Genomic DNA, 14,653 nt, shown 5'->3' on the forward strand with positions numbered 1-14,653 from the left:
AAGTCTTGGTGGTGTATGTACGTGTTGCACTTATAACACTGTGTTGCCATCTTAATTCTGAGGCCAGTATTAGTTTTTTAGGAGTACTAATAAATTCTTCTCACTTTGGGGAGCTTAAGTCATTTACAACTTTACATCTGTGATTTGTAGTTACTTTTCCCATTAATAAACCCCTCAGAATAACAGCCCTTGCATGAAGTGCCAAAGTTCTGAATGGTGAATCCCAAGAAACAATGAATAAGTTAGAAATGATATCTGCACTAATAGTCTTTCTTTGTATACCAAAAGCATTGATCACAAAGAATTTGTACTCCAAGGGCAGAAAGCCAATACTGCTTATGCCATAGACATGCTGAAGAGAGTGAGAAAAAGGGTCATCTGGACACAAAAGGAGACTGCCAATATCACAATGAAATTGCTCCCAGCCCCACATCTCTATGCGTCCAGGATTTCCTGGTCAAACACAACTCGACAATACTGCTCCAGGCCCCCTTCACTCCTGACATTGCTCTGTTGGACATTTTTTCTGATCTTGAGAATGTAGAATGTGTTGGAAGAAGTCTATTTTGGGGCCATCAGAGTGATCCAACTGCCATGAAAAAGTTTCTGAAAGGCATTTCCATTGACACCTTTTGTGGCGCACTCATTGCACAGCAGAAACACTGAAACAAAATATGAATATGAAGGGGATAATTTCAAAAAATTTTAAATCTTTGTGAGAATATGTTGATATTGTTCCATGAAGATTCCTCAGTGAATTGAGAAGCTACCATTTCATCCTGTTTCATGTACCAGTTTCTGATTTAAAGCTTCATCTACTGAATAGATAACTGCTCTGTTGTAACACTGTTGCTATCAAATACAGAGACAAATAATTGCACTGTGTATATGCTCATTTTTAATCTCTATGATAAGAAAATGAATATAAATAGCTATTATTTGATAAATCATGTTTATAAGAGGCAACTGTTTTTATAGCTATTTTATGCAAAGATAAATTTAATGGCTATCATTTCCATGTTGGATGAAATAGAAAATTGAACTTTTTCAGTTCTTCTACCAAGCAAATCATACCTATAAAGCAGACATGAATTCATGGTTTTAGTTTGAAAAAAGAGTCTGAAAGTTTTTATATAGTTTTGATCAGATTTAATAAGATATGGGCATAAGAGAACAATAAACTCCATAGTTGAACAAGAAAATAAAATTGATACCACCAGAGCTTCTCCTAGCTTTTCAAAGAAAAATATTTGTATTGTTTGTTGTAAATAGTACAATCCACATTACCTCCATCCAGAATTATTCCATTTTGAAAGAGTCTTTAAACAATACAAATTGTTTCTGTGATCAGCATGTATTTTTGATACATCTGAACATTTATAATACTCAGCAGGAAATTGAGTGTCAGGATAAGTGTCTGAATGTGTTTGTAAATGGTTGATGGCTTTCACCTCAGAATCTCCGGTTGATGGTTCGTGAACGATTTTTCTGATTTTCGCCAGTATCATTGGCTGGCATTATTATAGTTTGTATGTCCATTGGTGGTACCAGCACAAGTGTTATAAGCAAGTAGATATTCTTTGATTTCATTGTACAAATTCCCACCTTACTAAATAGAAGCCTACATGATATTTGTGAATTAACACCACATTTGCCCTCATAGCTTACTTTGGTCTGAAAATGTTCATTGTGCCTGAACTGAGCTGTCCCAACATATTATCCCATATGGCATCAAGAATCAAAGATATTTAAAGTAATCAATACTCAATGTACCACTAGTCCTAATTGTGGACTCCATTCCGTAGTCTTATTCATTAATGATGAATCACAGCTTTAGCCTCCTTTTCCACATTTGATGTGACGCGTTCTCAGATGCCTAATGAGCACTATTTCACTTCCTGTGTGTCCTTTATCGGTATGGAGTGTGTACATCAATAAAGTGCATTATTGAATGAATTATAAGTTCTTATACTAATGAAGTATTTGACAGTAGTTTGCCAACAGCTACCATTTTGTGAGGCCATGTTGCTGGCAGCTGCTTATCTTTTGGAGACAAAATGTTTGGTACTGCTGATAGATACATATAAAAGTACAGACACTACCATAGCTCTCAGAATATTAGTTCCTACCCAACAGGAGAGAGAGAAAGGCTGGAGCTCTCATCATGTGGTCTGAGTTACCTACTATTCATTGTCAACCTTCCTCAGCCTATACCTCTCCTCACGTAAGAAATGAATAAAAATTCCAAAAGCTAGGATAGTGAGTGTACTTTTAAATGTGTCTAATGACCGTATGTTTCTCCTCCAGATGGTGAATTCTTGTCAGCAGTTAATCAAAATCTGATTATTATCTGTGAGGATGAATCCACAGAACTCAACAAACAAATTCTTTATCACCTATCTCATGAACTCACCATAGATGAGAACATGCTCTTGTGGAGTGGCCATCTAGGTTGGAAACTCATAATTTATTAATGGATGCAGTCTTCGTGAACAATTTTTACAGAGGAGCTTGTGGCAAAGTTAACCTGTTGGAACTCTTTTCTAACAGGAAGGACAACCCATCAGACTAAGCAGCCTAAAAACTTTGGAAATGAGAAGAAATGAAGGAAGATGCATGTTGGAGCAGGGCTTATTTTCATTTCCCCTTTTGCTCTTCCCATGTGGTATCATGAGTCACAAACTAACCTTGACAGGATGAGATTACCTGTGAAAAGTGTGATTCTAATGTCCCCTATGTACATGACTGCCAAAAATATTCTTGGCTCCTAAAATTATGAACCAGTAGACTGAAGCTAGTATCACTGCTTGGAAATTGTATCTGACTTGGTACATGCTTCATAATATCAAAGAGATGGAAGTTTGAAATTCCCGCACCTAAACAAATCATTGGTATGTGATACTTGACATTTTGATATGTGATACTTGACATTTGTGTTTTTTGGCAATCAGCTTTCAACTGCAGCAGAACTGTCATTTCTGTGTAGCATGACTATATTCAAATAGTGTGCGTAAGAATCTTTTGCATCCAAGACAGTACTAAAGGAAAGTTCTACTTCGGTTAATATTAACATTATCAACTAAAGCTACAAATCAGTCAACTGCTAATTAGAGTAATAATACACCAATTAAATTAACAAATTTTTTCCTGTATGTTATATTTCATCTAATGTGGCCAGAATCCTCCAGATTTTTAAAGTTAACATAGCTGCTCACACACCATCTGTGTTTACTGCCCTTCTTTGATGTGGGGAGGTTAACTAAACAAACAGATGTATGGAAGGCTAGAGTTAATATAATGCTTTGCCAATGACACACACACTTCAGCACACATGAATTGTAGAAGAGCATTGCGTTTAATGTCAACATGCACTTGCCTGTTTTTGCAGCCCACTAAGTCTGCTATTGCCAAGCACAGTACCTCTACTAGACATCCAGTGGAATATGATACAGCAATTAGTTAAAACACAGCAGCTTCATTCAGGGAGTCTGTGAGATACACTTAGTGACAAATCTTATTAACAACAATAGTGACTATCCATTTATTTGTCCTCGGTGTTCCTGCCTTTGTTTTTACATAGTGGTGTTATATCTGTTCTTGTAGTCTTGCCACATGTACTAATAGACAGAGCAGTGTGGGAAATGGGTCTTCGATGACTCATCTGAAGGAGAATGGTATGTCCAGGTGGAATATTATGTGCATGTATGGTTTATAATGCCACAAATACTGAAGGGCACAATACTCTCACTTAAAAATGTGTTTTAACCTCCACCACCAATTTTTCCAGAATGTATCTTAATCAGAGATGTGTCACTGCTTATCATTACCTTAAAATAAACCAATGTTTCATCATCTTTACAAAAGTCAGAATAATGAATTTCAATATAAACTGCATTATGTATGTATGCTTTTCTCAAATGCAATAAATCACATAACCACTGAAATAAATTTTTTTACAGACTCACAGCATATCAAGCAGCACATTTGGGACATTGCACTTCGATTACCCTCCATGAGATATGACTCAGGTTTGTCTGCACTCTGTTCCCCTGCACACTTGCATTTTGAAAGTTTTAAATTTTTATCTATCCGGTATTTATGCTTTGCTATTATTTGCATGGACACTTAACTGTGACTGTAAGTAACTCCGTATTGACAAAGAGTCATGACTCAAAACAGTAAACTGTATCGTTTGTAGGCTGTCCCTTATTAGAGTCATTGGACACATTGCCTCTCGTGCTTCAGCAGACATCTGCGATGTGGAGTTGAAGGCAGCAGCTAAAAAATATATTGCTAATTATGTTTCATGTGATTGCTGCTTCCATGCCATGTGACTGTTGCATTCTGGTCTGAGCTGCTGGAGATAACGGTCGTGTGTGTGAGATGTGCTTGCTTGTGGGACCAAATGTGTATGTGTTTCTTTTCTTTTTCTGATGAAGGCTGTGGCTGAAAGCTAATGTGTAAGTGTCTGTTAATTGTGCCTGTCTGCAACTTAACATGTCATATTTATGAGAAGTAGCAATCTATCATTTCCTTACATTGTTGATATTCCAATCTGGAGTTTCCATTATGTGATGAGCAGTATTTGTGTGGGCCAATTCCATCTCTTTTCAAAAATGAAATTACAAATATCTGCCAAAGCACCAGAGAAAATGTGCTTGATGACTCTCCGGAGAGGCAGTTCGTGTGCATATATGTATGTGTGCATGTGTGTGTGTGTGTGTGTGTGTGTGTGTGTGTTCAATTTTCTTCCGTTTCTTATTATTGGCATTCATCCATGTTGCTTATTGTTCAGTTGCTGTGCTTCCAAATATTACAAGTGAAGTACTGTTTCATATTTCAGGTTCAGTTACAAAATCTCATGAGCTCAAAGTACATCGCATATTTTTTGGAAGAAGTTTCAGACTGGCAGAGGAAATTGTCCAATGCAGATCAAGTAATATCGATATGGTTTGAAGTTCAGCGCACCTGGATGCATTTGGAATCTATATTTATTGGATCTGAAGATATCCGTAACCAGTTACCAGAAGATTCTAAAAGATTTGATAAAATTGATAAAGAATTTAGAGTAAGCTTGTTGCACATTGTGACGTTCTCTCTTCTAGCATTTAATAAACATATTGTCTCACACCTGTGTCTGCTTCATTAGGCATGATCTTAATGAATTTAATATGCCCTTTCCTTTCTCTTTACATTACCACTTATGGTAGGATGTATAGTTTCAAATGGAATAACTCATGTAGTTTACTCATCTTTCATGTTGCAACACATACAGGACACACTGTGGGTATATACCATTTGATTTTATAAAGTGCAGTGACAAGTGCTTGATCCATAAAACAATAGTAAGGAACTTCTTTAGGAGGTGAAACATATAAGAAAAACAAAATATGTAACTCACACTTAAAAAACTTCTTTCCACAGATTGTAAGTGAAATGGTGATGAAGGATCTGAAATTCAATAAGTCAAAAATTTTTAAGTATTTTCCTGATGAAAAAAATATAAAACGTATCATAAAGATATAAACATATAGCTGCATAAAGATGTAAATGTATAGCTACCTACAATGATAAGATTACTTCTAGACTGTTGTAATCAATGACAATGAAAGGAAAACAGTTTATGAAGCATTACTGTACTTAAACAAATCACATTACTGCAGTGATGAAGTGCAGATGTCAGGCATCACATGCATTCATGTTTTATGATATTATTATTAAAAAAATGCATCAGTTGGTTCTTTTAAGAAATGTTTCAATATGGTAAAGGAGTTGACAGTCAATAAATTATTTACACTGTTTGAAACGGCACCTTATTCATAACTAAACTTGTTATGAATGCTGGAAAGTTATGTAGAATTGGCAGAGATATATAGTTCGTGACAAAATTTTATTAAAGGGTAAACATGCTGAAGTCTAGTAGTTAGTGTACTGAATGAGTCTGTATGGGCTTTTGCAGGACATTCTTGAATTAAGGTTCATTTAAATTTGCGCAATAAGTAATTTATACAATCTGAAAGCTATAAAAGTTACTCCAAACACACCCTCTACGATGGGGGCAGTGGCTGATGGAGGAGGGGTGGGGGTGGGGTAGATAAATAAAGAAATAAAACGCTATGAAGGAATTATCCAAGTGGGATGGGGATGGAAATTGCAAGATTTGATGTACATGTACAGACAAAAAAATTATTGCACTTTCAGAAAAAATGTTTGATTTATTCACAAATTGAGCAGTCAATAATGCATTGGTCCACCTCTGGGCCTTATGCATGAAGTTATTTGGCTTGCCATTAATTGCTGGAGTCGTTGGAGGTCCTGCTGGGGGTATTGTGCCAAATTCTGTCCAGTAAATGCTGTAGATCATCAAAATCCTGAGCTGGATGGGGAGCCGTGCCAATAATGTTCTTAATATTCTCAATTGTGGAGGGATCTGGTGACCTTACTGGCAAAGGTAGGGTTTGGAAAACATGAAGACAACTGGTGGGAACATTCACTGTTTGCAGGCAGGCATTTCCTTGCTGAACTGTAGCCCAGGAAGGTTTGCCATGAAGGGTTACAAAATGGGGCATAGGATGTTGTCAACATACTACTTTACTGTAAGGGTACTGTGGATGGCAACCGAATGGATCCTGCTGTGAAAAGATGTGGCACCCCAGACCATCTCTCCTGGTTGTCAGACCATGTGGCGGTGAACAAATAGTTGGTATCCTACTGCTGTGCTGGGTGTTTCCAGACACGTCTTCAGCCTGGAATCTAATTGACTGGAGTGGAATTGTCTTCAGTGATGAGCTCTACTTTGAACTGAGTCTTGATGACCAGTGCATGTCTGGCGACACCCCAGAGAGTGGTGAGATGCAAATCTGACCATCACCCGTCAAACGGCCCGACGGCCAGGAGTGATGGTCTGTAGTGCTATTTCATTTCATAGCAAGACCCCTTTGGTTGTCATTGACAGTACCCTTAAGGCTAAATGGTACATCAACAATATTCTACTGCCAGTTTTATTGTCCTTCATGGCAAGCCATTCTGGGATTACATTTCAGCAAGATTAATGCCAGCTTGCACATGCCAAGAGTTTCTACTACTTGTCTCTGTGCTTTCCAAACCCTACCTTGGCAAGCAAGATAGCTGAATCTTCTCCCAATTAAGAATGTTTGGAGCGTTATGGGTATGGCCCTGCAATCAGCTTGGGACTTTGATTATCTAACCCACCAATTGGACAGAATTCAACATGGTATACCTCCGGAGGACATCCAGCAACTCTATTAATCAGTGCCAAGCCGAATAACTATTTGCATAAGGGTCACAGGTGGACCAACGTGTTATTGACTTGCTCAATTTGCTTTTTCTCTTGAATAAATCATCCAATTTTCCTGAAATTGTAATCTTTTGCTTGTGTATACATGTACATGTATATCACTGACAACGATTTCCATCCCATTCAGATAATTGCTTCATTAAGTTTTTTTTTTTTTTTTTTTTTTTTTTTTTTTTTTTTTTTTTTTTTTTTACAGGACTTGGAGTGGAATGTTTGTTCAAGAAGAAGAAAAAAAAATCAAAATCTAATGGGGGTCTAAATTGAATTTCAATCTGATCTTACTTACTTTCTCTATGGCTTTTTTTAAATACCATATGATATGATGTATGGGGTAAAAAGAAGTATGGCAGCTTTTTATTTTTGCACCACCTATATCTGACAACATTTGCATCACAAACAAAGCATTGTTTAGGCATTTCAGCAGGTATGTGGTATGATCCTTCCAGCTGAATCTGTTATCAAGTTTTAATCACAAGAATTTAACACTGTCAACCTCTTCTGTCTTTATATTTTATGTATACACTGTATAGGAATGCTTTGCAGTTTCTGCACTGGACTTAATGAGTATAAAGACAGTGAACTGAATATAAAGCATTCATTAGCATTCATAAAGGATTCATTAACAGTTCATCTTAGAACTAACCTTGATTTTGCCATTTATTAGAATGTTTAGATTATTGAAAAACAAAAGAGACTTAGCATCTGCTGAAGTTACTGATAATAGGTCATTAATACATGCAGGAACAAGTAAGGGCCCTTAGATGGAATCTTGTGGAACACCACATCTAGTTAAAATGGAATAGAATATTTATAGGTCTTTCAGTGTTTTTCATGCAATAAATCTCACCAACATATACAGTGTAGTTAGGTTTTATACATTTTTTTATACAGTAATCACATATTTTCTCCAATAATTACTGTAGACTGAAGTAATTAGTCAGTAGTACACAGATCATGCAAGAAGTGGTTGGAGGAGCTTAACTGCCAGAGGGCCTCTTGCAAACTGTCTCTGCTATGCCAAGAGAAGAATCATGAAACAATTGTACCAGTCAATTAATAAGAGCACGCAGTCAGTGACATACATTATGTAAATGCATTTTTTTTGACAATGCCACTAAGTGTGGAGTCTTGTACCACAAGGAAGCAAGGGAGAGGATGTTGTTATGAGTTGCCAGTATCCTCTTTCAACACAAATGCACATGTGGACCAATACATTTCTTTATTTACATGAACTGGAAACTTAACTTAACTTGAATAGAGTCCATGTACATCTACATCTACATCTACATGACTACTCTGCAATTCACATTTAAGTGCTTGGCAGAGGGTTCATCGAACCACAATCATACTATCTCTCTACCATTCCACTCCCGAACAGCGCGCGGGAAAAACGAACACCTAAACCTTTCTGTTTGAGCTCTGATTTCTCTTATTTTATTTTGATCATTTCTACCTATGTAGGTAGGGCTCAACAAAATATTTTCGCATTCGGAAGAGAAAGTTGGTGACTGAAATTTCGTAAATAGATCTCGCCGCGACGAAAAATGTCTTTGCTTTAATGACTTCCATCCCAACTCACATATCATATCTGCCACACTCTCTCCCCTATTACGTGATAATACAAAACGAGCTGCCCTTTTTTGCACCCTTTCGATGTCCTCCGTCAGTCCCACCTGGTAAGGATCCCACACCGCACAGCAATATTCTAACAGAGGACGAATGAGTGTAGAGTAAGCTGTCTCTTTGGTGGACTTGTTGCATCTTCTAAGAGTCCTGCCAATGAAACGCAACCTTTGGCTCGCCTTCCCCACAATATTATCTATGTGGTCTTTCCAACTGAAGTTGTTCGTAATTTTAACACCCAGGTACTTAGTTGAATTGACAGCCTTGAGAATTGTACTATTTATCGAGTAATCGAATTCCAACGGATTTCTTTTGGAACTCATGTGGATCACCTCACACTTTTCGTTATTTAGCGTCAACTGCCACCTGTCACATCATACAGCAATCTTTTCTAAATCGCTTTCCAACTGAGACTGGTCTTCGGATGACCTTACTAGACGGTAAATTACAGTATCACCTGCGAACAACCTAAGAGAACTACTCAGATTGTCACCCAGGTCATTTATATAGATCAGGAACAGCAGAGGTCCTAGGACGCTTCCCTGGGGAACACCTGATATCACTTCAGATTTACTCGATGATTTGCCATCTATTACTACGAACTGCGACCTTCCTGACAGGAAATCATGAATCCAGTCGCACAACTGAGATGATACCCCATAGGCCCGCAGCTTGATTAGAAGTCGCTTGTGAGGAACGGTGTCAAAAGCTTTCTGGAAATCTAGAAATATGGAATCAACTTGAGATCCCCTGTTGATAGCGGCCATTACTTCGTGCGAATAAAGAGCTAGCTGCGTTGCACAGGAATGATGTTTTCTGAAACCATGCTGATTACGTATCAATAGATCGTTCCCTTCAAGGTGATTCATGTTTGAATACAGTATATGCTCCAAAACCCTACTGCAAACCGACGTCAATGATATAGGTCTGTAGTTCGATGGATTACTCCTACTACCCTTCTTAAACACTGGTGCGACCTGCGCAATTTTCCAATCTGTAGGTACAGATCTATCAGTGAGCGAGCGGTTGTATATGATTGCTAAGTAGGGAGCTATTGTATCAGCATAATCTGAAAGGAACCTAATTGGTATACAATCTGGACCTGAAGACTTGCCCGTATCAAGCGATTTGAGTTGTTTCGCAACCCCTAAGGTATCTACTTCTAAGAAACTCATGCTAGCAGCTGTTCATGTTTCAAATTCTGGAATATTCCATTCGTCTTCCCTGGTGAAGGAATTTCGGAAAACTGCGTTCAATAACTCCGCTTTAGCGGCACAGTCGTCAGTAACAGTACCATCGGCACTGCGCAGCAAAGGTATTGACTGCGTCTTGCCGCTTGTGTACTTTACATACGACCAGAATTTCTTTGGATTTTCTATCCAATTTCGAGACAATGTTTTGTTGTGGAACCTATTAAAGGCATCTCGCATTGAAGTCCGTGCCAAATTTCGCGCGTCTGTAAATTTTAGCCAATCTTCGGGATTTCGCGTTCTTCTGAACTTCGCATGCTTTTTCCGTTGCCTCTGCAACAGCGTTTGGACCTGTTTTTTGTACCACGGGGGATCAGTTCCATCTCTTACCAATTTATGAGGTATGAATCTTTCAATTGCTGTTGCTACTATATCTTTGAATTTGAGCCACATCTCATCTACATTTGCATAGCCAGTTCGGAAGGAATGGAGATTGTCTCTTAGGAAGGCTTCTAGTGACACTTTATCCACTTTTTTAAATAAAATTATTTTGCGTTTGTTTCTGGTGGATTTGGAAGAAATGGTATTGAGCCTAGCTACAACGACCTTGTGATCACTAATCCCTGTATCAGTCATGATGCTCTCTATCAGCTCTGGATTGTTTGTGGCTAAGAGGTCAAGTGTGTTTTCGCAACCATTTACAATTCGCGTGGGTTCGTGGACTGACTGCTCGAAATAATTTTCGGAGAAAGCATTTAGGACAATCTCGGAAGATGTTTTCTGCCTACCACCGGTTTTGAACAAGTATTTTTGCCAACATATCGAGGGAAGGTTGAAGTCCCCATCAACTATAACCGTATGAGTGGGGTATTTATTTGTTATGAGACTCAAATTTTCTCTGAACTGTTCAGCAACTAAATCATTGGAGTCTGGGGGTCGGTAGAGGGAGCCAATTATTAACTTAGTTTGGGTGTTACGTATAACCTCCACCCATACCAATTTGCACGGAGTATCTACTTCGACTTCACTACAAGATAAACCACTACTGACAGACACAAACACTCCACCACCAATTCTGCCTAATCTATCTTTCCTGAACACCGTCTGAGACTTTGTAAAAATTTCTGCAGAACTTATTTCAGGCTTTAGCCAGCTTTCTGTACCTATAACGATTTCAGCTTCTGTGCTTTCTATTAGCGCTTGAAGCTCAGGGACTTTCCCAGCACAACTACAACAATTTACAACTACAATTCCGACTGTTCCTTGATCCAAGCACGTCCTGTATTTGCCTTGCACCCTTTGAGATTGCAGCCCACCCCGTACTTTCCCGAGGCCTTCTATCCTAAAAATCCGCCCAGTCCACACCACACAGCCTCCGCTACCCGTGTAGCCGCCAGCTGAGTGTAGTGAACTCCTGACCTATTCAGCGGAACCCGAAACCCCACCACCCTATGGCGCAAGTCAAGGAATCTGCAGCCAACATGGTCGCAAAACCGTCAGAGCCTCTGATTCAGACCCTCCACCCGGCTCTGCACCAAAGGTCCACAGTCGGTTCTGTCGACGATGCTGCAGATGGTGATCTCTGCCTTCATCTCGTAAGCAAGACCGGCAGCCTTCACCAAATCAGATAGAATTTCCTCAGATCCAAAGCGACACACGTCATTAGTGCCGACATGTGCCACCACCTGCAGCTGGCTGCACCCTGTGCTCTTCATGGCATCCGGAAGGACCCTTTCCACATCAGGAATGACTCCACCCGGAATGCACACGGAGTGCACACTGGATGTTTTCCCCTCCTTAGCCGCCATATCCCTAAGGGGCCCCATTACGCACCTGACATTGCAGCTCCCAACTACCAATAAGCCCACCCTCTGCGATTGCCCGGACCTTGAAGGCTGAGAATAATCCTCTGAAACAGGGCAGGCTGCTGCATCTGGCTCAGCCAGAGACAGTACCTGAAACCTGTTTGTCAGACGCACCGGGGAGGCTTTCTGATCAGCCTCCGGGGACGTCTTTCGCTGCCTGCCACACCTTGGAATGACCTCCCAATCAACCACAGGCGAGGGCTCAGCCCCACTGCGGGCAGCAACTGGGGCAACCACAGTGGCAGACCGATCTGGGGACAGACGGGACGAGGTTGACATCCCCGTGATACCCAAGTCCGGCTCCCCACAGTGGTGCCCATTGGCAACAGCCTCAAGCTGCGCGACCAAAGTCAGCGTCGCTTGCAGCTGTGAGCGAAGGGATGCCAACTCAGCCCTCATCCGAACACAGCAATCACAGTCCCTGTCCATTCTAATCAATGTTGAACAACAGTTACTGAAACATGAGTCCGTACCTAGATAACACAAGGGAAACACGCAAAGAATGTATTAACTAACCTGTACAAATGCCTAACGACTGCGCTACAATCTGCCTGAATTTACGATTACAGTAACTAAAACTCGAAATTACACCTCCTATATGAAACTCAAACACAATATAAGTAATAATCTGTGAAGTAAACACTAAAGCGCGATGCCACAACTCTCAAATACTATAATACGCCGGAAATTTATGAATTAAACAATGCAAGTACCCAAAAACATGCAAAGAAATTAAGAATTAAACTATGTAACAAATAAGTGAGCTAGGGGTATATGACTTGCCGCTGCAGCTGCTTATCCAACGGCGGCAGGGAGTGGTTCGAGCTCATCAGTAATAGCCCTCTAGGAGACTGATTGGTAATCTTGCTATTATAAACTTTAGTTTTCACTGCTAGTAAAATGCAGTTCCAGTTGAGGTAAACCAGTCCCACTATAGTCACTAATCTGGTCGCTGTGTACTGTTGTAGCCTGTGACGAGCTTAACCCGCTCTGCGAGTCTGGTGTCGGAAGGCGCGGGAGTTGAATGCAGGCCAGAGTGTATGGACCTGGATACCCACCAGGGGTCTATGTGCTCTGGCATGCGCCTGTGCTGCAAGCCTGTGAGTGCGCCACTCTCCATACCATGTGAAGCCCGCGGCCAATTGCATTTCCTGCGGTCATGCATTTAGGCAGCCGTGCGACACTACCTCGGCAGTCTGGTACTCGCCCAATTTGTGCGTGCATCTTTGCCGTACTGTGTTCTAGTTCTGTGTGTTGAGATACATACTGTCGTTGTTTGGAGTGTTCCTGCGTCATTATTGTTGTTGTTGTTGTTGTTGTTGTTGTTGTCTTGCCATGTTATCACCTCAGTTTTTGCTTGTTTGTGTCGTGTTGTGGTCGGCTGTAGTGTCTGTCGTCCCCTACTTGTTCATCTGCCAGCAGCAGCAGTGCCAGTTAGATGTCTTACAGCAATCCTTACAGTTGCTGATGGACAAAGTCATGGCATGGGCCGCCCTACTGCACCAGCTCCTGAGTGTCCTGGTTTCTGCCACTTACCCACGTCCGCTGTTGTTTCCACCCTTTAACGACACTAAGAACACTGGGAAACATGTTTGCGTTGTCTGAAAATGCATTTCACAGCATTTCAGGTCATGAATGACTCCCTACAGTGGTCGTTATTCTTGTCCTGGGCATCACCAGACACTTTCTTTCTGCTCCACAAGTTGGCTCCATTCTCAGACCCTGTGGCTCTTTCCTTTAACAAAATATGTGTGCTGCTAACTAACTACTGTTCCCAGCAATACCGTGTTGTCCTGTATTGGCTTGAGTTCCACCAGTACCATGAACAGTCTGGTCAGTAATACCGTTCTTGTGTCAAGGACTTTCAGGGTCTCAGCCACATATGCGACTTCACTTGCACCAATCAGCATTGCGAGGTGTTGAATGCAGACTTCTTGATTCATGATGTTGTCATTCAACTGGCACCAAATCCAGAGGTCCACATGGCTGTGTTGAAACTCGATAACCCCTCACTGGAAGACATCATGCGAATAGCTCGATATGGGGGCCACCGTCTCCTTGATCAATCTGGTGCCTTATACACGCCTAGGTTCCCCAGAGGTGTCTCCCACCTCTTGGCACTTGGTCGCATACAGTGATGGTTCTATCACCCTCCATGGGCGGTTCTCGGTCCTTACCACCTATAAACACGTTCCCCGCCTCCTGACCCTACTGGTAGCTGACCATCCCTCAGCTTCAAACATTTTTTGAATTGGTGTTTTCACACTGTTTCTGATGAAGTTAAAGTCATTTCCACTGCTGTCCCTTTCCAGGACCTCGACGATCTGTGCTTGGCCTATGCCTCTCTGTTTCAGTCTGACTTAGAGTGTGCTTCGGACTTCCAGGCACACATTGCTCTCCAGCCAGATGCTCAGCTGTGATTCTTCCGGGCTCGTCCCATTCTGGTGGTCTTCATCCTGCAGTCAAGCAAGAGCTCGTTCGACTGCAGGCTGCTGGCATCACCGAGTCCATGAAAGTGAGTGCTTGGGCGACCCTGTTAGTGGAGATCAGGAAACCCAATGGCTCCCTTCGCCTATTTGGGGTTTTTGGAGTTACAATCAATGCTCGGTCGCTGGTTGAAACTTATCACATTCCACAGCAGGAAGACCAAACTTGCA

The 14,653-nt window shown here is 40.8% G+C and overlaps 1 protein-coding gene across 1 annotated transcript in view; it reads left to right on the forward strand.

Annotated features, from left to right (window-relative positions):
* The window catches only part of LOC124775330 (dynein beta chain, ciliary-like), a 702,744-nt gene that overhangs the window by 412,546 nt on the left and 275,545 nt on the right, over positions 1-14,653 (forward strand). The window contains exon 56 of the mRNA XM_047250162.1: positions 4,844-5,068. Coding sequence (XP_047106118.1) covers positions 4,844-5,068 — 225 coding nt within the window. The remainder of the gene's footprint in view (positions 1-4,843; positions 5,069-14,653) is intronic.

The sequence above is a fragment of the Schistocerca piceifrons genome, chromosome 2, assembly GCF_021461385.2.
Source record: "Schistocerca piceifrons isolate TAMUIC-IGC-003096 chromosome 2, iqSchPice1.1, whole genome shotgun sequence".
NCBI classification, from domain to species: Eukaryota; Metazoa; Arthropoda; class Insecta; order Orthoptera; family Acrididae; genus Schistocerca; species Schistocerca piceifrons.